Below are 24,623 nucleotides of genomic sequence, written 5' to 3'. Positions count from 1 at the left end.
TGTAGCTATGGTCAACTGGCAGTCATGGTTACAACTGGTAGAAAAAACTGCAAAGAATGAATTCCAGCAGAACAAGATAAGAATTTCATATAAAACTAGTACAATTTGATCACTGTATTCACAACTTGGCTACTTTGTCACCTATCACATACTTAAACACTTACCATGTTTACATTAAGCATAGTTTGACTGTTGGGCACTGCCAGGACAATAAGATTACCCATTCACAATATCGGTAGAGGAGTTTTTATGCCTTGCAGGAATTGGGGTTGGTGCTATGCAACAGTGTGATTCAAAGGGGAAAAGACAATTTGGAGTACATGAGTGTTGATATAGCACATATTGGCAACTCATGAGGCCTTGAAAAAGTCATTTTGATTTAAGGAAGTAGCAACAGTAACTGCAATCCCACAGCATTGTGTAACCCTTAAAGAGTCTGGATCATTGCAATCCTTTATTATTAAGGAAATATTCCATTCAACAAAAAAAAATCATGCTAAATTATTAAAGTGTTGGTCATGACAGTTGAAAAATAATGCCTTTGACCCAAATCTTGCATTTTTTGCTTTGCATATCTAAAGGCAGGTGGTTCTCGATTTATGACCATTTGTTTAACAATGTTTAAAGTTACAACAGCCTGAGAAAAAAGTGATTCACAACTTAAGCTTGAAGTTATGACTCTTGTACCACCCTTGTGGTCACATGATTATATTTTGGGTGCTTGGCAACTGGCTCACGTTTATGACCAGTTACAGCATTCTGCAGTCATGTGATCATGATTTGCAATCTGCCTAGCTGGTTTCTGGCAAGCAACTTCAATTGTGGAAGCCAGATTTGCATTATGCATATCTGTATAATAACCATATGATTTACTTCACAACTGCAGTAAAAATGATCATAAAATTGAGTCCTGTGACATAATGACTTACTGACCACGTTGCTCAGCAACCAAAATTCTGGTCCCAACTGGTACATCGAGAACTATTTGTAAGAAATAAATATAAACTCTATTCAGCCAGATGAAATCTGTTGAATTAAGTAACTATTTCAACTTGTCTTTTACTGAATATTAACAAAAAGCAGTAAGATATATCTGGATTTACAAATTTAGATTAATCTGCTTAGTGTGGAAAAGAAGGCATCTATTTCCTTTTTGTATGCCACCCACAGTTGCTTGACTGTGATGAGCAGTGTATAAATTTAATAAGTAAAAATAAAAGAAGATGAAAGAAGAATGAAAGTTGCTTGTATAAAAGAAACAACCACTAAAATGGGCGAGTTAAGCAGTGACAACTAATATTGTATTTTTGAACTAAAAAAATTTGGCACAAGGCAGATTCTTCTAATAATGAGGCAACATTAAAAATTAGCCTTTGGAAATGTTGCTAGTTCCTACAATAGAATTAACTGGATTATTTTATTCTAAAACAAGCTCTATATAGCAAGTTATGTTATAAGACAATTTCCTTGAACTGTAAGAGTTCAAGAAATCACCAACTGAGTAATGACAGAACTAATAGGTTGGATGCTAAGTGCAACATTGGGAGAAAGTCATTCCTGTTAAAATGAGTACATGAAGGATGAATATACAAGGAGGTTATGGAATGATTTAAGGCACTTAAATGTGTTCAATAATTTAAGATTTTCCAGAGTGCTGCTCCCACTGTCCATGGCTGGGTAGTACATTCAGATCTTGACAGTAACTGAGTGAGAGCTGTTAACTCTCCCTGTTAGGACACGCCTCCAGTCCCATGGTCCTTCAGTCTATCACTCAGTTACTGGCAAGAACTGACGTGATTTTCAGAGCTGTGCCATTTTAGGCCTGATTCTTTAAAACTTTTTCTCTCCCTGTTCCTTTTCGTTAGGCTTTTCTTTCTTTATTTTTGATTATTTCACCTTTTTTCCGGGACTCCTATATATCTGGCTGCTGGTGCGTGCGGTGAGTCTGCTTCGGGCCGCCCACGCCGGGAGCGTCGCAGCCGCCGGATTCCGACTCTTCGGGGCGGATCCGGCAAACTACTGTGGCCGTGAGTGAGGGGCTGAGCGTGCAGGCTTGTCGCTCTCCCCTCTTCCCTCTGAGCATCGGCGACGGCCTCGGGGCAGCGTCACGCTGAGAGTGCGCTCCCCGTTCTCCTGATCCCGGGCGGCAACGTGTGAGAGGAATTCTGCGCGCAGGCTTGCCGCCAGCTCCGTTTCGCCGCTCAATTTCGTTGTCGGAGGAGCGCCACCTTAGAGTGCGCCCTCCGCTCGACTGTGCCCCGCCGATCAGGTCAGGACAGTTCCGGTGGGTTGTTTGCCGGCGAGTGGACCATTTGGAGGGTCTGGAGACAGCGGCGGGCGCCATTTTGGAGACCCGGTGGAGCGCCCGCCATTTTCCCCTGAGTATTCGAGCCCGCCGTTTTTCCTGTGGTTAGAGGGGCGGAGTTTGGCCTTTGCTGACGTCTGGAGCCTTGCAGCAGGCAATTTCCATCACCACCTCGGGCCTGCAATCTCCTCTTGGCCTGAGGCCCTTGGCCTTCACTGGACTTCCTTGTACTCTTTGTATATAGTTATATTCAAAAAAAAAAAAAAAAATCCTTATAAAGAAGTTGTTAGAGTTAATCTTACTATTGACTTTTCTCTATATATATTGCCCTTAAAAAAAAAAAAAAAAAAAAAAAAAACAACCTTCAAGTAAAGGGCTGTTGGCATCTGTGGCCTTCGCTTGGGTCCCAGACCTCCTGAATTCACCTGCCAGTCCCGTGCCTCCTTGGTCGGTCTGAGCGGTTTGTCAAAATGGCTGACCTTGCTTTTTCTTCGGACTCTGAACCGGCCCACAGTCCGCCTCACAGCCCAGCCAAAAGGGCCAGGAAGGCGTCCAAGAAGCGCTCCTTGCCGTCCAGCCACACTTCCCGGAAGTCAAAGGCTTCCAAGGGCCTGGACAGAGATGCTCAACGCCGCCACAATGCACTTGAAAAACAGTGGGACAAGGCAAGGTTGGCAGCTGTGGCAGAAGTGGGCCTGGGCACTAGCGCAACTCCACATGAACCGGTCGTCCAGGAATCTTTGTCTTCAGGTTCCCCGACTTCATCTCCAGAGAGAAATGTCATCTCGTCTGCGCATCAGGCCCAGCAGTTACATCTCGTCAAAGGTGTCTCCCAATCTCTGCCAGATGTTTCTAGAGCGGGGATCAACCCCTCCCAGAGGCCTGTTTGTCACCCACCTGAGGCCACGTTTACCCCTACTGCAGCTGGTCTTCGAGGTCCTGATGGAGCGCTTACCCCGTCACCTATGGACATGCAAGCCTTCTTCGCCTCTGCCTTTTCCTCGTTTTTGTCTGCCGGGATGCAACATGCGCCCCTGCCCCCTCCAGCACCTTCCTCGGCTCAACCCGCTCAGCTGAGTCATCAGGTGGCCTCGGCCCGAGCTGATAGGAAACACTCTACACCTTCCTCCAGGGCTGACTCTGACCATGGTGAGGAATGCCCAGAGGATATCGAATTTTCGGAAGATGAAGACATGCCACAAGATTCTCCGGCCTTCACGGGGTTGTTTCGCCCGTCGATGTTTAAGTCGCTACTTCACAAGGCTCGGCTTACCACCAATTTCACCAACCCTACTGTGGATCCTTCTGGCGCTGGCGCGTCCGCGGGCCCTCATGACGCCTTGTTTATGTCCGCTAAACAGGACAAGGAGGTGATTCCGTGCCCCCGCCTATTTCTGGACGTCCTCCAGTCACCTTGGGGGCAACCCGGATCCCTGACATCGCCCAGTACTCTGGACAGGAAGCTGTACTGCTCAGCACCCGAATTGGAGGAACTCCTGGCGCTCCCTGCTGTAGACCCACCTGTGGCATCTTTGGCCTCCAACTCCTTAGTATCTACTGACTCTCTAGATGGTCTTAAGTCTGAAGACCGCAGAGCTGAGCTAGCCTTCAGGAGGTCTCACCAAGCAGTCGCCTGGGCAATAAGGACGGCGACCGCCACCTCCTTCTTCAATAGGGCCACACTGATTTGGCTGAAGCAACTCCAACAGAGGCTGCCTCCGGAAGAGACTAGGGTACACCAGGACATAAATAAGATCGTAGCTGCCACCGAGTATTCAGCGGATGCCTCGCTTAATTCGGTGAAGTTTGCGTCCAGGGCCCTAGTCTCATCTGTCTCTTCCAGACGTCTATTCTGGCTCCGCCATTGGAGGGCGGACCTCAAGGCCAAATGGAGGCTGGCATCAGCCTCATATAAGACACCGAATTTGTTCGGTCCTGCCCTGGACCCGCTTCTGGTAGAGGATCGTGACAAACGCAAGATCCTCCCGACGGCATACCGACGCACAGAAAGGAGGTACACTCCCTACAGCCAGCGCCCTTCCTTTCGTCCCTTTCAAGGTTCGGGAGGCTCGTTCTCCCGCAGGCCCCCATTCACCGGCCAGGACAGGGCACAAGGGAGGGACTCCTTTCGTGACCGGAGCAAGTTCCAGCCTCAATCTAAATGTCCCTTTCGTGGCTCCAACTTTCGACAGTCTCGCAGGGGCAAATGACTCGCCCCTTCCAGGGCCCATAGGAGGGAGACTTCAACTGTTCCATCACCAGTGGGCCTCTTCCACCAAGGACTCCTGGGTACTCCGTACCATCTCTTCTGGTCTTTTTATCGACTTTATCGGGACTCCGCCGAGTCGCTTCGTTCCCTGCCCAGTTCCAACGTCGGTGGAGCGACACCATCTGATGCTGCAGGAGATAGACCACTTGTTGGACATCGATGCAATAGAACCAGTCTCCCCGTCGGATCAACGATTGGGTTTCTATTCGACCTTCTTTCTTGTCCCCAAAAACTCGGGGGGCTGGCGCGGTATCCTGAACTTAAAGCTCTTGAACCTGTCGGTGAAATACCGCAGGTTCAAAATGCATTCGCTTCGGTCGATACTGGCGGGGGTTCGGTCTGGGGACTTGCTCCAATTGGTGGACCTGAAAGAGGCCTACCTACATGTTCCGGTTCACCCTCTCCACAGACGCTTCCTGAGGTTCGAGTACGGAGGGAGGCACTTCCAGTACCGGGCGATGCCTTTCGGCCTCTCCTCCGCTCCTCGCACCTTCACCAAACTCGTGGCCGTGGTGGCTGCCTCACTCCGTATTCAATCGGTGCGAGTGATGTGCTATCTCGACGATGTCTTGATTCTATCTTCCTCTCCAGACCAAGCATCATACGACCGGGCTCTAGTCCTGGACACATTTCAACGCCACGGGTTCTCGATAAATCTGGAGAAGAGCCACCTCGTTCCAACTACAAGGCTACTTCACCTCGGAGCCCTGATCGACTCGATCAACGGACAGGTTTTCCTCTCCCCAGACAGGGCTCAAAGCATCACCAACCTGATCCGACAAATCCTACCGCTGGAGAAGGTACCGCTGACGCTCCTATCTCAACTACTGGGGAAGATGGTGTCCTGCTACAACGTCGTTCCGTGGGCACGCAGACACTCCCGTGCGTTGCAGTGGTTTCTTCTCCCCTTCCAGCGTTCGGGCTCTGCCAGCTCGAGTCACCGAGTGTTCCTGCCTCCTCAGACCCGACTGTCGATGTCTTGGTGGCTGTCCCCTGCACTTCTACAGGGTTGCGACTTCACGGAGCCGGACAGGCTGACCTTAACATCGTACGCCAGCCTACGAGGTTGGGGAGCACATCCGGGCAACCTTGTGACTCAAGGCCTGTGGTCCACGACGGAGAGCCGCTGCAGCATAAATCTGCTCGAGCTGCGAGTGGTGAGGTTGGCGCTTTGTCACTTCCAGACGTCGGTGGAGGGTCGACACATATTGATCCTCACCGACAACACGGCGGCAAAGGCGCATATAAACAAGGAAGGGGGCACAAGGTCAAAGTCGCTAATGTTCGAGGCGGAGCATCTGTTCCACTGGGCAGAAAGTCATCTGAGGTCGATAAAAGCGGACCACATCTCAGGAGTGGACAATGTCCGAGCCGACTGGCTAAGCAGGGAACAGATAGACCCAGCAGAATGGCAACTCCACCCCCGCCTGTTTCAGGAAATCTGTCAGAGGTTCGGAACTCCGGTGATGGACCTGTTTGCCTCACGACAGAACGCTCAACTGCCACGCTTCATGTCCCGCTACCCAGAACCATCGGCAGAGGACCGCGACGCCCTGAGGAGCCGGTGGCCGGAAGGCCTCCTATATGCATTTCCCCCCATCCCTCTGCTGTCACGAGTCGTGAGGAAATTGCTGAAAGAACAGGCGGACCTGATCCTGGTGGCGCCCGATTGGCCACGCAGGGCCTGGTACGCAGACCTTCTCTCTCTCTCTGTGTCTCTGCCCTGGGTGATCCCACCCGCTCAAGTGGTTCTGCTCCAAGGGGCCGTTTGTCATCCCGAGCCCCAATGGCTCCACTTGGCCGTTTGGCGTTTGAGCGCGTCCTCCTGAAGAAGTCCCATCTGTCGGACGGAGTGGTCAAGATTATACAAGCGGCCAGACGTCCGTCGACTTGCCGTATTTACGAGGCTTCCTGGAAAGCATTCTGCACCTGGGGGGCTTCGAGGCATGTGGATCCCACCTCGGTGTCGGTGGAGGAGGTCTTGGAATTCCTGCATTCCGGTCTTCAGAAAGGCCTGGCCCCCGCCACGCTGAGGCGACAGACAGCGGCCTTATCCACCGTTCTGAAGTGTCCTCCCTACGATTCTCTTTCTCGGCACCCGCTCATTAGGGGCTTCCTTCACGGAGCGACCAATCTCTGTCCACCACAGATCCACCGGTACCCTACCTGGGACCTCCCTCTGGTTCTTCGGGCCCTGACGGCTTCTCCATTTGAACCTATTAGGACAGCTACGCTAAAACATCTGTCATTTAAAATCACATTCCTGTTGGCTATCACTTCCGCCCGTCGGGTGTCGGAGATTTCAGCGCGCTCTATTCGGGAGGACCTTTGTCTTTTCCGCGACAGTGTGGTGGTTCTCAGGCTTGACCCTGCGTTCCTTCCGAAAGTGAATACTCCTTTTCACAGAGCCCAGGAGTTGTCCTTGCCGGACTTCTGTCCAGATCCGAGGAACTCTGCGGAACGGCGATGGCACAAACTTGACGTTAAGCGGGCTCTACGTATCTATCTACGTCGGACTTCTTCGTTTCGTAAAACGGAGGCCCTGCTGGTCTCTTTCCACCCTGCCTCGATGGGGCAAAAGATTTCTGCAGCTACAGTCAGCAGGTGGCTCAAGGCCTGTATCTCCTTGGCATATGAGCTGTCGGGGAGGCCTGTTCCGGGCAGGATCCTACCACACTCCACCCGCAGCGCGGCCACCTCCGCTGCATGGGCGACACAAGCCTCGGTGGAAGAGATTTGCAGGGCTGCGACGTGGTCCTCTATGTCGCAGTTTATTCGTCATTATCGGATTGACTCATATGCTTCTTCGGATGCTGCCTTCGGACGCCGAGTACTACAAAGGGTGGCCTTGGACACGGGTTTGGGGCATCCAGTCTCCCACCCTGGTTCTTGAGCTTGGGTATGTCCCAGCCATGGACAGTGGGAGCAGCACTCTGGAAAACGGACGTTGTCTTACCTGAACGTCCCTTTTAGGAGTGCTGCGACCACTGTCCATTCCCTCCCTTGTTGTGTGTTATTCTGCTGTTGCAGTTTCTTTCAGACTGTCTGCCGTGATTCCAGTTCCCGTGTTTGGATTTGCTGTTGGACCTTTCTCCTGGAGTCTTGCTGTGTCTTCGTGATAGACTGAAGGACCATGGGACTGGAGGCGTGTCCTAACAGGGAGAGTTAACAGCTCTCACTCAGTTACTGTCAAGATCTGAATGTACTACCCAGCCATGGACAGTGGTCGCAGCACTCCTAAAAGGGACGTTCAGGTAAGACAACGTCCGTTCTGCTGTCAGTTACAGAATCAGGCTTTTCTAATGCTGTAATCTGAAACACTAAATTTAAAAAATAGCTTTGAATTTCACAGCATGATGCATCCTTATATAATACACAGCTGAAACCACCTTCACCACTAATCCTTTCACACATTTTTTTTTAATCTTGTTCTAGAACAGGGGTGTCAAACTCACGGCCCACGGGCTAGATGTGTCATGTGCTGGCCCCGCCCCCACCGGTTTAGCGAAGGAAAAGTCCCAATACGTCACATGATACAAATTTGATACCCGTTCTAGAAGAACTTGTAGGGACAATTCAGTGAGAAGCATGCACAACGGTATGCACATTATATGGGTACTTCTTTATTCAAAGGGACATGTGCTTCAGATTTGGTGGCAAAGAATGTGGGGCACATGGAGATGCAAGCATAGGAATTGGTCTGCAACTCTTTACCCTACACATCTTTTCCCAGTTAATGTAGCTGCTGTAGGTAAGCTAATGCTGGTGCATTCTTTAAGAAAACAGTTTGTGCTTTAAGGAGTAGCAGGCAACTGCTGTTCTTGGGTCCTGCGAACTCCAACCCACCCTTTTGCCTTCATATTTGAAACACTGAATAGCCCTAGTAAGTACAGCTAGGATTATAATGTGTATCTCTAGTCTTGGGAAAATGGCATTGTGAATGAATTTGAATAATTCTGTGCATTACCGTTTGGCAAAGTTATGTATGATCTTAATTTTTTAATGAATGTCCTGATTTTAGGTCTGAAATGGCTACCTGTATATGCAGTTTAGTAACCTTATGGAAATGCTGGTTTCATATTTGCTTTCATGCTGGATTACCAAGAACTGGACAGGAACAGATCTGATGTAGTTACATTCTCAACTCTCTTCACATACCCCAACTTCAGAGGTTGGCCCTCCAAACCCGACAGCTTTCCTTTAGAAGCTCACAGATGTCACAAAAAAGAAACTGTTAGATGTTGACTGGTGGATGCTGGTAGAAGTGAGCCTTGGAAAGCCAGAGTTATATTGATATTCATAGACTGAAACTGAAAAGGATGAATGGATCCAAAAGGGCAGCCAGAGTGGGCATTCGTTTGGGAATGCCCCACCTCACTCAGGGTCCTTTCACAGTACATTTTTTCAACGTGGTCAAGGCAAGTAGGTGATGTAGTTGCAAACTGAGATGTCTAGCATTCTGCACATGCTACTTCCTTCAAATTCTCCAAACTGAGAAGGTTGGGTGCATTCACATGTGCTATAATTTCAATTGTGAGGAATGTTTTAGTCTCCAAGGCACTATAGCCCAAACTGAGTTTCAAAATGAGACATTATAAAACAGCTTTATAGGATTTTAAAATGTAGCCATTATATGTGAGGATTAGTATTTTTTCTCCATATACATATAGCATTTGCCATAAGAGGTAAATTGCATTTATGCTACCATACTTTGCAGAGGGAGGGGGATGGAAAGGCAGCATAATACCGCTAGATTCTGTTGCTGCCCACCAAACCCACAACTTTTAAAAAAGGTTATAAATCATGAGGAAATGGCATTATGTTCATATATACAAAAGTCCCAGTGTGACCAATAAACATATCTAAAAAATGAAAATAGTGGATGGATGGAACCAAGTATTTCCCTGAAGTTTAGGCCATCAATCCAGGAAAAAGCTGGCATTTAGGCATAAAATCTTGTCTATCTGCATTCTAGGTAAATATATATTCTCTACTGAGCTGAGCCAAGCTCAGCATAGCAACCACTTTTATAAAGATAGTTCTTGGCAGTCATTCTATTTTTTTTAATAATAATTATTAATCTGTTTTTTGAATGGTGTATACTGCCCAGATTAAATTTTAATGGGAGAGACTTACAAATGTTAGAAATTACAATTAAACTCATGCCAGGCATGATCAATCTGGCCATGAGCTTTTTTTTCAGGCAAGGCTATGAGAAATGCAGTCATAAGATTTCCCAGTTTGGGATGCAGAAGCTTTTTAGTACTCCCCAAGGGGGAAATGATTACTTTTTCTCCGTCGTGAAAAGCTGACAGCGACGTTAGCATTTTCTAAAGAATTCTTTTAAAGATTCTAAAGAATACAATACTTTTTTTTTATTTTATTTAAAAAGGCATCTCCGCATAGCTGGCAGCTTTTAAGAAGCAGCATTTTTGCCAGATTAAAAGGAAATATCGCTGGATAAAGCAACGCAAATTCGGCCAGACGTGGTTTTGACCCGGTGAAGCCGGATGCTCGATCCCAAGAAAAATCCGGAGCCGATTCTTCTGACGGGTCCCCAATAGTTGTTCTACGTTTCTTCGGGTTTCTTCTCCCAGTTACAGGTACCAGAGGATTAAAAGAAACTCCCTTCTGAAGCAGGAGTTTCAGACTCAATGGCCTCCTTCAAATTTCAGAAAAAAGCCGAGGCTTCATCAAACGCAAGAAGGCGCCTTTCGGCTTCTATATTAATATATTAATAAATATATTAATATATTAATATATTAATATTTATAGTCCAAATGGCCTCTCGTTTGGCCCCCGAAATTACACTCGTGCAAAAAAGAAAAAAAAAAGAGAGAAAAAAAAACTCCCTTTTAAAAAAATCTCTTTCAGAGGCCCCCAAAATTGCACTCGTGCAAAAAAAGAAAAAAAAAGAGAAAAAAAAAAATAAAAACTCCCTTTTAAAAAAAATCTCTTTCAGGCCGCTCCCTCCCTCCCTCCCTATCTATAAAGTCCAACAACACGGCACGGGCAACCCATCCTCGTTCACTTCACTAACCACCGATATCCCCGAAGCTAGAGCGACGCTCCTTTGCCAAGGGACGCTTCCGTCTTTTAAGCGGAAGTTTGGCCGCGTGACGTCGCGCCGCACTTCCCTTTGCCCGTGTCCTTGGTGGTTCTCGGCGGAGGCCAGGAAGCGATTGGTGGAGCCGTCAAGATGTTTCGAACCCTTTTGGTACGTTGGCGGGGGCGGGGGGGGGAAGAGTGGGGACACAAACGTTCTCTTGGGGAACCGTTGAGAGGAGAGCAGCCGTTGGCTAGGAAGAGCGGTTGGGGTTTGTGTGTGTGTGTTTAAATATTCCGCCTTTCGTTGGGGCCCGAGGGCCAGGATTGCTCCTCTCTGGTCCCCCGCTTGATTATAACCGTATGAAGCCTCAGTGAGGACAGCTGGCTTGAAGGTGACTGAGGCGATGGCGGATTTTTTATGGTGGCTTCCCGGTCTTGGAGCCAGCGCTAATGTTTGGCGAGCACCGCTGTGGGACCCTTGTCTTGTGGGGGTGCGGCGTGAAAGAAGAGCGCCCCGGTGAGGGTGGTTGAAGGGAGCGCAGCGCGAATCAAGCCTCTCTCTCCCATTCAGGGAGGTACAAGGAAGTCCTCTGATTTACCAGGGTTCGGTCAGTGACCGCTCGAGGTTACAAAGGCACTGGAAAAAGTGACTTACGACCGTTTTTCACGTTGCCGCATTCCCCATGGTCACGTGGGTTACCCTCGGATGTTTTGACAGCTGGTTCACATGACGGTCGCAGCGTCCCGGGGTCACGTGATCCGCCTTTTTGCGACCCTCCGACAAGCAGAGTCAATGTTAAGGGAAGCTAGATTCACTTAAGGATGGTGTGGCAAATTTAACAACGGCAGCGATCCACTGGACAAACGCGGCAAGAGAAAAGGGGGCAAAACTCGCTTAACAAATTCCTCACTCCGGGACATAAATTCTAGGCTCAGTTGTGGTCGAGGACTACCTGTACTTTCCTATCCCTTGGTTAGGCTGATACAGATTTAGATGTGGTTTGAAATTTAACAGGATTCTGAGGGCTAGTAAAATTTAAGAAGCAACAGTAAGGCCAAATGTAAGATAAGAATGATTATCTCCAGCAATAAAAGTAATTGGTGATCCTATTTTTTTCAAATGATGCTATGCTAATTTAGAAAATTTAGTATAAACTGTAATATTCACAGAGGCAGTCTATAGACCCTTTATAAATGATGACAGTAGAGATGAACATTATGTTGGTGTTGATAGACCGTAACCACTTCGAGCCTTCCTACTATTGTTTTTGCTGTGACCACTAACTCAATCTGCATATGCTATAACAGGTAGATTTTGGAGGGAGAGTGTTTGTACTTCTGCAGATGTGGCTTTTTTTGAATTCTGTAATAAATATAGTATCATCCTTTGTATATTAATGCTGTCATTAATTATGGTGGGTTCATGCTGGAGTCTCTGCATTGATTTTGTTACACAAAATATATATTTGTATTTCTGTTGTAGACTGTACGGCAAGTAGCACAAAGCCCCATAAACTTCGCCTCTCGCAGGCAGCTTGCAAACAGGATTGCGGAGAAGCAGAAACATTTCCAGGTACCAGCTTCCTACTCTGAGAACAGATAAATTTAATGGAGCATTGATATCATTCCTGCACATTTTTAAATAAAATGAGCTGATTCAAGATATTTTATCAGTAATAATATTATTGGGTAATAAAGCTATCATGGCTTTTTTCTTAAATTTCATTCTTATGCTATTCCAAAATCTAGAATTGTATGGAGATGAATATACGGTATGTATAACTATCAGCGTATATGCATGTCTTGGTATGTATAAATAAAAATTACCACTTTTAGGTAAGAAAAGTTCAGGCTTCTAAATTATAAAGGCACCCATTAAAATAGTTTATAACAATTTAATTCATTGTTTTATGGTTACTAGGTATCATAACCAGGAATTAAAACTAAGCTTGTTTACTGAGTTTAGTAGATAGCTATACTTCAATGTTGGGTCATTCTGAATGTCTACATTGCTATTAAGTAACTGAAATATTAATGCTGTTTATTCTAAGATTTACACTCTAGTATTGACAGCGACGTCACTTTGTCACAGTATGAATATTGGCAGCTGGATGTATTTTTACCATTAAAAACCATTTTTCTGTATCCTTAATATTTTAGTCTCAATTGACACTCCATAATTACAATCATACAGTGTCTCACATTACCTCTTTGTTTTGTAAAATCCACCAATTGTCTATGTTAGATCAAAACTTATCTTTTGGAAAAATACTTGCTGTATATCAGTTCCTCAGGCATTCTTAATTCAAGTTAAGATTTTGAAATTGCAGGATTTGCTATGCTATAATGACAGGTGCAAAGAAGGAGACAGTGCTTTTGTATTTTAAGCCTATTTTCAACAGATCAAGATTTCATTTTGGATGTTATAACTACGGCTGCAGAAATTTAATTTTCTTGTTGAGGAGAAACTTGATTTGTAGAAGCTAATCCAAAACTAATATATGAATACTGAGTTTTGTGTCATTGATTTTAGGAAGATAATGGCCTTCCAGTGCATTTGAAAAATGGAATGCCAGATGCTCTGCTGTATCGATCTACCATGGCTCTTTGTCTTGTTGGTAAGTTTTAAGTATAAGCTAAGCTGTCTTAGCCTCCTAAAATTTTCAAAAGAATCTACCCGTCTCTATTTAAATCCAAAGTAGATAGAAATGTTCTAGGTTTTTTTTAGTTGAACAAATACAATTTAAGTATTGTAATTAATAATTAATTAAAATATTTAATGTCAAAATTATTTTGTAAAGTATTCCCCTGATATTGATACTGTATTTATATAACAGCCTTTTGTTATGTAAAATCTTTCATATTATTCAGTGTAATATGAGAGAGAATGTATTACCTCGTCCTTTTAATCTGATTTTAAAATTGTTTTCAGAAAAAAACTATATTATAAATATTTGACTGGGTTGCCTTTTCGGGATGTTCTTCATCTGAATGTTTGTCTTACAGGACATAATTCAGATATGTAACTATTCCTACTACAGAAGATTTAAGTCTCCTTTTGTTCAATAGGAAAAAAATGAATACCATTTTTAAAAAATTTAGACTTATTTGCTGTTGGCAGTATTTGACCCAATCTCTCTCTATCAATTTTGAAATGTACTTCTGTTTTGACATTTAAATTTTAAAATGCTTGGTTTTAATTGCTTAGTGCCTATTGTGCTGCTTTTAAATAACAATAAAAGTGTAATTAGCAAAACCAACAAATATTCAGTGTTTTAAAATACTGTTTTAAAGCTTAAAGGTTTGGGTAATTAATTTTTTAAATAATGTGCTTTAAGCTTTATTGAGATTGGACCCTTTAAAACCGACCTTTAAAATGTGAGAAATAATGGAATGAATAACTTTTCTAAAACCTTTTAATCTGGCATCTCTGCCTTTAAAACAACAGTGAAAGGGTCTGTGTACATCTCTGTTGTATTTTAAGAGAACTACAATTGAGCATAATATATTGTCTTTCTTATCTTCAGGAATTGGCTATGTCTTCTATAATTTGTACGAAATAGGAAAGCCAAAGAAATAATTCCAGTTCAGAAGATGCATCCTGGAATAGCATCGCTCTGTTCCATTCCATTACACTCATCAGGGACTTGTCCTTGTCATAAATACTTGATTTTGTGTTTGGGAACAATATTTGTTAAAAATGTAGTAACTGCTGTCGGTAAACTAGTTTGGCCTGAAGGATATATTTGCAACTGTTAAAAGTTTATTTGTTGAATTTTGTATTTGTTGCAATTGCTACTGTTTGGTTGCAAAAATAACGAATAAATATGTGATAATTTAACTTCTTGCCTAGTTTGTAGTTAAAAATATATATCAAAATGTAAATAAAAAATGTCCTAATAATGTAAGAAAAACATAATCTGAGGATCAAGCTAATTCGCTACTGCTAATGGAAAAATGCTATCAGTGGAATATGTAGTGGCTGCCATTTTTAGCAGTTTCCTCTTTGACCTCAAATCGGCTCTGCGGGTAGACTAGAAGACGAGCAGCTGTACTTGTAAGAGGAGAAATTTGATCTACCTGTCCTAGTTTGGATGGGACAATTTGGTTAGAGCAGACCTGGACATTTTACAGCCCACGGACCACATCCAGTGTTTCAGCTATCCCTGTCTGGCCCGTGGCGCCGGGGGGAGGGGGGGCACCAGGGGTATGGGTAGGGGCATGTGTGTGTGTGTGTGTTTGCAGGGGTGTGTGGAAGTCCCAGTTTCCCATGTGGTCTTTGGGAAAATTTCCCTACCTCCGGGTTAGAGGATAGCAATGTATTAGACTTCGTCTGGAATCTTGGTTTGAAAAGTATTATTAAGATCACTGAAAATATATTGAAACTGAACTCTGCATGTATTATTTCAGTTTTGTTTATTTGTAGGCTAAGAGCATAAAAGAAAATATTTTATTGCCTATTAGTTATATCTGTCGCTAATGGTATAGCATTTAGAAATTGTGAAAGCTTTATATTTAGACATAAGCATGTATTGAAATGTATGCTTCCTGCTATAATTTATAAAACACCTCACAGATACACATTTGATTGGGACAATTGTGACCCAGAATGTAGCATGAACTTGCTAACTCAGACACTGCTATTGCAAGAAAGGGGCAGTTGTAATTTAAAATTGCTTGGCAAATTATGAGTTTATAGAAAACTGGACAATGTCTTAGCCTTAGACCTTCAACAACGTGGGACAAGCATAGAAGTTCTTCATTGCAAAGGAGAACTTATTACCAATTGCGCTTTCTAAACACTTTCTGGCTGTAATGGCTGAACAATACCCGATGTTGCTCCCTGACTAGTAGAGGAAGAGATTACTTCAATGAAATACCTGTTGCAGAGGAAGTGGGATATCAGAAGAAAGTAGGTAGGAACTCTAGTTCCCTAAAATGGTATACATATCAATACCAATATACATATGGTATACATATCAATACCAATATATGAACAACTATGATGTTTTTGGCTCATTTGTTTAATTAGGTTATCATTAATTTTATGATTTGTGCAGAGAACATACACTTTTAGGTCATATTTATGCAAAAATATTGCAAATTCAAAATGGTTCACAAACGTTTAAATAACATATAAATACCTGCCATCTGCTTTTCAAATAAGAGATAAGAGTTTAAGTAAATAACTTTGCTATCTTCTTGGTTTTAATCCCCCCCCCCTTTTGTACATACTGATAAAGAATGTAGGTTATGGGGTCATCTTTTGCAAAGAGATTAAGAATGATACTGAGGAAAGGCATTACCATAGAAGACAGGTGATGGTTGCTGTAAGTAACCATGTAGTCGGGGGGAGGGGGCATATGCTTGGGGTTTCTGGAATAGGATACATTCAACGTTTCAACTTTTGGATTAAGTCTTGTCAAATATACATTTTCTCAAAAACAAATCTTATTGTTCAAAATAATTTGCATCCCGGTATAACCATATAATAGTCAGTATAACCATATATTGTAAATCATAGAGATATCACAAAGACAAAACTTCCAGGCAGATTAGATTTTAAAAGGAAAAAAAATGTTTTTAATTTTACAATATGACTCCTACATACAAATTTAAATTTTAAAATTCTCTTAAACTGTTAACTTTTCAGAGAATGGGGAAAGGCAAAAAGACTTTCTCCTCTATTGCTTGAAAGGAAATAATAATCTGTTCAATGATATCTAAACACATGTGCAAACAGCTGCTCAAATGGTATTTTCTATGTTTTTCCTATAGCTTGTTTTCCAGGGTTATATTCCAGGCTTTTCGTTATATTAATATGTTGACATAATGTTTTTAAATTTTCATGTAAAGGTAACATCAAATAAAGAAACCAATGCTATGATAAATTGTTATTTAGTTCCACTTAAAAAATTAATCCCATGTCTACTATTCATCACTATTTTAATGTTTTATCTTTGGAATGCTAAAACATTAAATTAGTTCTGAAACTTGTTCTGAGCTTAGTTATTGTATTTGTTTTTGTTAAAACAAAATTTAAATTGCTTAAACTAACCACTTTCATTTAGAGATGGAATGAAAAGATTAAAAATATTACACATTATAATGTAGCAGTTACCAGTTTCATTTTTTTCCTTATAACACAAAAGCACAAATTACTCACCATCAAAAGAAGAAGGACATCTAAAAGTATTGTTTTAGTCCTCAGGCAGTGGCTGTAAAGAGGATATGCTTGCAATTAGAAACACTTGCAGAAATTATTTTTTCTTTGCTTGGTCTAAAAGACAAAATGCAATAATAAATTACTCATATCTTTTCAAGTAATTACTTAAGAACTCTTTGTCAAATTTGGATTAGGAAATAATTCAAGGTAGGAACAAATTACAACTAAAATGTTTCACTAAACTGCACAGGAGGCCTAACATACAAGCCTTTCTTATGCTTGAAATAAATGCCTACTTAAATATGTAAGCTTTGTATGTCATTCTGAGAAAGTAAAACATTTTGTCATGAACAAAAACATCAATATTGATTGTGATTCAAAATTAAGAATATGACACGTGCTAAAATCATAGATTTTATATAAAAAGAAATGTTCTTAAATTATTTACTGTTTAGAAAGGAAAAGATTAGAACTGTGCTGTTCCCTTCTCGGTATTTTACAGCCATTCACTGCAATAAATATATTTTTTGGGGAGGCAAAATTCACTGCGTTTAATCAAAGCATGTAATAGAGGAAATGAAAAGAACATTGCAGGGAAATAGGCTCTCAAGTGACAAAAGCACAGTGTGATATCCTTCATTATTTTCAGTGCACTATGATGAGAAAAAACACAACCACTGTATCTAAAAACAAAAGTCTCAATGATGTCGTTTTGGAATTGCACAACCATTGATGGAAGAAGTTATTGAGATGTATTGGAAGACAAAAGGTAAAGTCACAGCACTTTTTGAACAGCAAATTTGTAGAGATTGGACACATTAGGAAAAATTATACTGTAGTTTAATGTAGTAATTTATATTACAGCATAATAATTGTTTATTGGTAAAAAATGAAGATTAAATGTGTGACCAAGATAATACTTCATCATTTTCTTAGAAAATATTCTAGACTTTTTGAAGTCAGAAAGCTTATTTTGCAGAACTGAAGAATATTCCTCCCAAATAAATACATTTCCAGTAAACATATCATTCAAATGTTTCCTCTTTGTCTAATTTTCTCTAAAATTAAACTAAATTTCAACTATATTTCAATATCAGTGACTAGAATAATTGTCTTCTATTCTTTTTATTTCACTTCTTTTATTTGCTCTTCATATTCATCTTTTCCATGAAGTCTTCATCCAACTTTCCATGTTTTTGTTTTCCAGATTAATGGTTTGAGTCCCTGTTTATACTCATGTGGATGAATGCAGCTTTTCATTTCTGAATTCTGAGTATTGGAATTCAGGAAAAGCATTGTTTCCCTTTCAAGCTTTCTGAATTTTTGTATACGGTTGCCTTTGAATGTTGTCAGAGCTTCATGTGAATCTTGGTGATATAAGAGAGTCCTGAGTGAACAAATAACACAAAGCTTGGTGCTTGTTTCATTTCTTTCATAAACAGAATAATCTAACATGTTCTAGAGTGTAAAAGTAATTGCCCTTCTGTTTTAATAAACTCAATTAAGCATACAACTTAGTCTGGTTATATGTGTTCTTCATTAAATAATCAGAGATGATTTGGCCACCTTTATATGAATCTCACAACTATTGATTTCACTTATATGATGTGCTCACCACATAGATTCTAGAGGTATGATCTGCTCAAAAGACATTACAGAAGTCCTCCAATTTTTTTTTTTTTAAAAGGCACTCATGTCTCTCAGTTTGGGATAGGCTACAATGGAGAGTCAGAAATATAATCTTGAAATGGAGATTTGGATAACTTCAAAATAAATGTACCCAGGAAGTCACAAAAGCTCTAGAAAAACAACCAGGGATCTACAAACTCTTTTACCTTGTCTGTCAATAATTCTACCATTAAAAAAGTGGTAGGCAAAATGAAATTCATGAGACCAAGGCAAGATACAAATGATGGTTCCTTAAGAGGAAGAACTTGGTCATCTCAGTTTTGCCAAAAAGCATTTGAATGAATCCTCCAAACCTCTAGAGGAACATTTTATAGAGAAGCCCTAGTGGCCCAATGGTTAGAATGCAGTATTGCAGGCAAACTCTGCCCACAGTCCGGAGTTCAATCCTGATGGGCTCAAGGTTGACTCAGCCTTCCATCCTTACGAGGTCGGTAAAATGAGGATCCAGATTGTTGGGGGCAATGTGCTGAGATCGTAAACAAAGCACTGTGGAACAGTATATAAATCTTAAGTGCTATTGCTATTAAAGAAAGATATACTTTTAGGCTACATGGATGTCAATATATAAGAAACCAAGAGCCACACACCAATTGCAAAGAATGGAGATGATAGCGCCATGGTTTTGTTGATTGGACAACCTGCCATTGCTGCAGGAAGCATTATTTCTAGTTTGTATCAGGTAATTGGGTAGAAGAGTATCAGGGCATTTGTCTACCAAAGCTGAAGAGTGAGTGGATCATCTAGCAATGATCTCAAACTACACTGACTTCAGTGGAATTTACTTCCAAATTAGTTGAATTAGCATCCCATTGGAATCTATGCCATGAGTTTATTTTGGCTTTGAATTTTGAATTCAGTGCACTGCAAACTAAATGCAGCTAAGAAATTTAGATAGCTAATAACCTCGTTAGTTATTCCTTTGGTTTTTGACCTTTTAACTTACAAGGAAGGCAAACTTCACTGATTGGCTCCTGTGTGGCTATGGGTGCACCCTGCTTTTTAGAGATGGTTTAGAGAGAGTCCATGTTATTCAAGATATTTGCACACAAGGACATCTTCACACCTCTTTCTCAGATTAGCTTCTTTGACACTAAAGCACACCTTTTCTTTTAATTTCTTATCCTTATGATATCTTTGTAGCTTTGATGCTTCAACGATCAAAGCAATAGGGATCATGTTGCTCTTTTGTTCCTGGATTCCTACCTTAGAATTTAAAGACGTTTACAAATTAAAGCAAAGGGAAAGGAAGCATTGTCATACTGTGGGCAGAGAGTGAAAGAGCAGGAGAAACATGCTTCACGCAGCCTAGACAGAAATGGAAAGATTGCTTACTGGGAGATGTAAGGGTGAGAGGGAACATAACACCTCATTGCATGAGCTGCTTTGGATGCCAGTCTGCTTCTGGGTCCAATTCAAGATGGATCCAGGTACGAAACGATCTTTGTCCCATTACATCAGCCCGTCCCACCTGGTCAGGCAGGGAAGGCATGTTGTGGACCCCATCAGCCAAATAATTCTGACCAGCAGGATCCAGGAAGAGAGCTTTCTCTGCTGTTTCTCTTGTCCTGTGGAGCATTTTTCCCCCAGAGGTGAGGCAGGACCCGCTCTCCTGGCCTTCTGGAAAGTTGTGAACCATAGCTCTGTAGCCTTGCTTTGTACACACAGAGTAGCATGCAGCTATGGGGATACCGTGTTTCCCTGAAAATAAGACATGTCCCGAAAATAAGGCCAAGCCTGATTTGTGGGGTGGGCATAAATATATGCCCTCCCCCGAAAATAAGACCTAGTGACGGGTTGGGCGTGGCCAGCAGCCCTTCCCCGGTCACCTCAGGGCTTCTCAGCCCCTTAATCCGATCAGCTGAGCCGCTCAGCCATTCACAGCTGATTCGCGGGTGCTGCTCTGGCCGGTGCCTCCAGCAAGTGCGGCCACTTTTGCCATCGATTGTGGCCACTTCTGCAACACGAGGCCAAGCGATGCGCCCCATGTGCCTAGCCTTCTGAAGGGTACTGTAGCAGCAGCTATCCACAATTTTTTAATCCTTATTTCGTCCCAACTGTACTGGGCCATGTGGGTCGGGACAACATAAGGGTTAAAAAATTGTGGATAGTTGCTGCTACCCTTCAGAAGCCCGGTGTGAGGCACGAGTCTCCTGCTGCAGAAGTGGCTGCGCCCGAGGAGTGCTTTTGGGAGAGAAGGCAAAAGGGAAGCGATTGTTTGCAAACTCCCGCCCCACTTCTGCCTCTCTGCCGGGTGACCTCAGCAGCCCCAGACACCCAAAGTCCATACCTGCCCAGTTCCCTTTTCCACAGTAGATGCGAGATGTGTCTTACCTGCCTTGTAGCTCCATCGTGTATCTCGGCATTGTCTGCAGGCAAACACGTTGTAGAGTAAAAAAACCCTTGCGAGTTCAATCAAACTTCTCGAATTCGTGAGAAGTTTGGTTTTACCCTACAACATGTTTGCCTGCAGACAACAGCGAGACATGCGACAGAGCTGCAAGGCAGGTAAGACACACATCTCGCATCTCCCCAGTCCCTGGCGAGGGAGGGGGAGAAGAGACAGCAAGAGGAGTGAGCCCCATCTTGCTCCATGCATCTTACTTCTCCCCTGCCCCACATGCTACCCCCCTCGATAAAGAGCCAGGTGCTGTGGAAAAGGGAGCTGGCAGGCGCAGGCTTTGGGTATCTGGGGCTGCCGGGGGTCGCCCGGCAGAGAGGTGGAAGCAGGCAGCGGGGCGGGAGTTTGCAGGCAAGGGAGATGGATGAATGGGAGGTGGGCGAGTACCAAGAATATCAGGGAAGATTCCTACCTTTGGTTGCCCCAGCGAACAGCTGACGAGCGGCTGTGTTGCGTTGTCACAGCAGCGCAACACAGCAGCAGCCATGAGGTGGCCACGTTCACCACCTCCTGCATCCCCAAAATAATAAGACCTCCCCAATAATAAGGCCAAGCCCTTATTTCAGGGTTCAAAAAAATATAAGACAGGGTCTTATTTTGGGGGAAACACGGTAGTTACTGCCCCGAAAGCCCTCCCCTACCCTTTTAATTATTTTTTTAAAACATTGCTTAACTCTTTTAAATTTTATATATTGTTTTTATGCTTTTAATATTTTATTTGTATACCATCCAGAGTCGCTATGTGAGGGAGATTGGTGGTTCCTAGATATGATTGATAAATCAATCAGTTATGTGCTTCTAAGTTTGAGAATGATTTATTGACTTAATGGGCCACCATTGGATCAATTAAAGGATGTATATGAAGTAACTGCTGATCAGCAGAAAGCGTCCTGGAAGTCCAGGATGAAATGGCTGCCCAGGACAGTGCTGAAGGGCCACAGGAACTACAGGGAATGAGAATGGGAGCTGCTATTAGAAAGGAACAAAGCCTGGAAATCATCTGCTTTCCAAGGTTCTGGTTGGAAAAACAGCTGTTATAAATCAAACCTAGAAAACATTTGTGTGAAGTCTTTCATTAATGGGCTAGGAATGGGACAAGGATGACTTTTGTTTAGACCTTGAGGAAGTGGTGAGTGATCCATATTCTTATGGGTAAAACAGAAGGTTTGCACATGCCAGGTAGAGGTTGGACATGTACAGCCAGGTAGAGGGTAGACAGTCTGGAGCTCCGGCAGACAGTTACACTAGTGTATCTTCCCTTTACAGTTGTACTTTTTATTAATATATGTATATTTTTCTGGCAATTTCACTTAGCCCTAATGTATCAAGAACATCAATGTATCAAAGTGCTTTCAAAAAGCACTTAACTGTTGTTTCCACAACTATCAGATAATACAAATATACTAATATGCCATATTATGTTATTATTGTTATTGTTATTATTATACACTTTATTCATTAAACATGAAACTCAGTCAACTGAACATTCAAAAATGCATCACAAATACCATTGACTGGCGCTAATGGTTGATATGGGTTGCTGCCAGCGTCCTAGATATCAACCAAGTACCTTCTTAAGATGTACAATGTTCCAAGTAGCACAGTTTTTTGCAGTTCCGCTGGTGTTATTGCAAGAAGCTGCAATTTGTTTATGTCTCTTATAAAATTCTTAGACATGGTACCAAGTGCCCCAATGACAATGGGTATCACTGTTACATGTTTCATCCATGATCACGTAGTTTCAATGGACAGATGGTGATATTTCGTGATTTTTTCCAGTTCTTTTTCTTCGACTCTTGCGTCTCCTGGTACCGCGATGTCAATAAATTGTACGTTTCAGTTTTCAACAACTGTGATATCTGGCGTGTTGTGTTCCAAATGATGATCCGTCTGTATTCAAAAGTCCCACAAGATCTTCACCTTCCCATTTTCTATAACTTCTTCCACATCATCACCCTTCCTAATTCAATGCAAAAAAATGAGTGAATGCAATAGCAATTAACAGCGCTAGGGTGCGCTATTGGACAACAAATTACCCTTCTTCGAATTCCCTACACCCTCCTACTCCAATTCTTTTGTGGAAAGGTCGCGCAGAGGAGGGTTAAAAAAAACCCCTTCTGAATGGTGGGAAGAATCCAGCAAGAAAACGCGTGCTTAGCTACGAGAGTTCCCTGGATATAGCCGTGTCGGGAAGTTGGGACCTTTTGTTCTCCTGCGGGCGGGCTGTTTCTGAAGCTGAACCCCATAAGCCCATCTCTCGGAAGATGCAGGAGCGCGGCTGGGACTGACCGCCTCCAGGTGCCACCGCAGGGACCGCCAAGAAGCGGCGCCGAGGATCTAATACTCGGAGGGGCGAGGGCCATCATGTACGTTGGTTTTGTGAATGTCTAGGCAGGAGACGAAAGTCTTGGGAGGGACGAGGCTTGCCTCCCCAAAGGCTAGCTTTTCTTTCTTTACCCCTCTCCCCATTCCCGTTCCTCCCGTTTTACACACCCTTTTTAAAAACTCTCATCCCCATTCCCCCTGCAAACTATTCTGCCCCCTTTCTTCTCCTACCCCCTTCCTAACCAGTGTGGGTTTAGCTGAAGGTATCATTTGCCTTGCGTTGCTGGATTGATACGCATCCCCGCCAAACCTTCGGGTAAGGGTCTCTTATCCTGGGAGGGGGGTGTTAAAGGAGCGAGGACCGTATCAAGAACAGAGCCTAAGCCGATTTTCGCCGCACGCCTTGAAGCTCGGCCATCCCAAGCAGGTAAGGGAGGGGCGCCTATGGGGGGGGGGTCTCTGGGGGCGCGCCGCCTTTGGACCACGGGCTGAAGGACTCGCCTGATTTCCTAGAGAAGAGCGGAGGTTGGGGGAGCTGCTGATAGGCCGGCGGGGGGGGGGGGGGGCAAAGCAGAGCTAGGGATTGTCACAACTCCCGGTCGGTAAAAGAGACGAGAGATGATGGCGGTAGGACGGGGCATACCTTACTGGTCCCCTCCCGCCTTCCTTTCTGGCTAACCGAGAACGTGGACATTTTCCTCTTTCCCCACAATCTAGGCGGGGTAGCAGACTATCGGATTTGTTCTCAGCCGCCCTACCGTCTTTTTGTGACTGGGTGGCAGCCCGATTGTGTGACTGCGCGCACGCTCACAACCTTGGAGGAGAGGGGCATTCCGATACCTATGAAGTGCCTATGAAGGTATCCCGCAAACCCCAAGTTGCTGTAACCGTAATTGGAATCAGAACGTCTAAATGCTTAATCTGAAACTTTTCCACGGGGATTAGCGATGGCGATTACCCGCTGATCGATTGTTCTTGAATTTAGTCCTGCAGTTTGTCTAGGTGTTCATAGAATCATATAGTGCAGAGAGAGACCTTGGAGGTCTTCTAATTCGACCCCCTACGCAAAGCAGTACTTATGTTATCGCGGACAAATGGTTGTCAAATCTTTTTTTTTAAAAAAACACCTTAGTTTGTGATTTGATATTGGCCGTGTGTTTTGTCTTGCTTCAAAATGTGGTGAATTCGTGCTACTCCGTTATAGGAGTGCCTCCGTTTTGGAATCTGTCCAAACGCCCTTAGTGACACTCCTGTCCAAAGACCATCGCTCTCTGCTAGGATGCTGCGTCGTGTCTTAGCAAGAGATAAGGAAGTCCAGCCTAGATTTCTAAATTAGGAGATATCGTTGTGATTGGGTTGCCAAACGCTTTAGCATCAAAACTTCCAGGCAACCTCACAACAGCCTTTCCCTGTGCATTGAGCT

General features: G+C 43.4%; 2 protein-coding genes and 1 long non-coding RNA gene across 3 annotated transcripts in view; all 3 read left to right on the top strand.

Moving 5' to 3' along the window:
* Window positions 1–10,599: 10,599 nt before the first annotated feature.
* On the top strand, window positions 10,600–14,463 carry COX7A2 (cytochrome c oxidase subunit 7A2). The gene is made up of 4 exons (XM_034431883.3): window positions 10,600–10,791; window positions 12,106–12,195; window positions 13,156–13,240; window positions 14,150–14,463. The coding sequence occupies exons 1-4, from the start codon at window positions 10,774–10,776 to the stop codon at window positions 14,200–14,202; spliced, it is 246 nt and encodes an 81-aa protein (XP_034287774.2). The 5' UTR covers window positions 10,600–10,773; the 3' UTR covers window positions 14,203–14,463.
* A 1,132-nt stretch (window positions 14,464–15,595) lies between these two features.
* LOC148116801 (uncharacterized) lies at window positions 15,596–18,298 on the top strand. The gene is made up of 2 exons (XR_015731370.1): window positions 15,596–15,940; window positions 17,438–18,298. It is a non-coding gene; the product is annotated as an uncharacterized LOC148116801 (long non-coding RNA).
* Window positions 18,299–22,909: 4,611 nt separating this feature from the next.
* COL12A1 (collagen type XII alpha 1 chain) overlaps window positions 22,910–24,623 on the top strand; it is a 130,918-nt gene continuing 129,204 nt past the window's right edge. The window contains exon 1 of the mRNA XM_034431885.3: window positions 22,910–23,241. The gene's annotated coding sequence lies outside the window, so the exon portion shown is untranslated. The remainder of the gene's footprint in view (window positions 23,242–24,623) is intronic.

This window comes from Pantherophis guttatus, chromosome 1 (assembly GCF_059756535.1).
Source record: "Pantherophis guttatus breed Tessera chromosome 1, ASM5975653v1, whole genome shotgun sequence".
Lineage (NCBI taxonomy): Eukaryota > Metazoa > Chordata > Lepidosauria > Squamata > Colubridae > Pantherophis > Pantherophis guttatus.
Note: the sequence above shows the minus strand (reverse complement) of the source record. Positions and strands in the feature narration are given on the sequence as shown.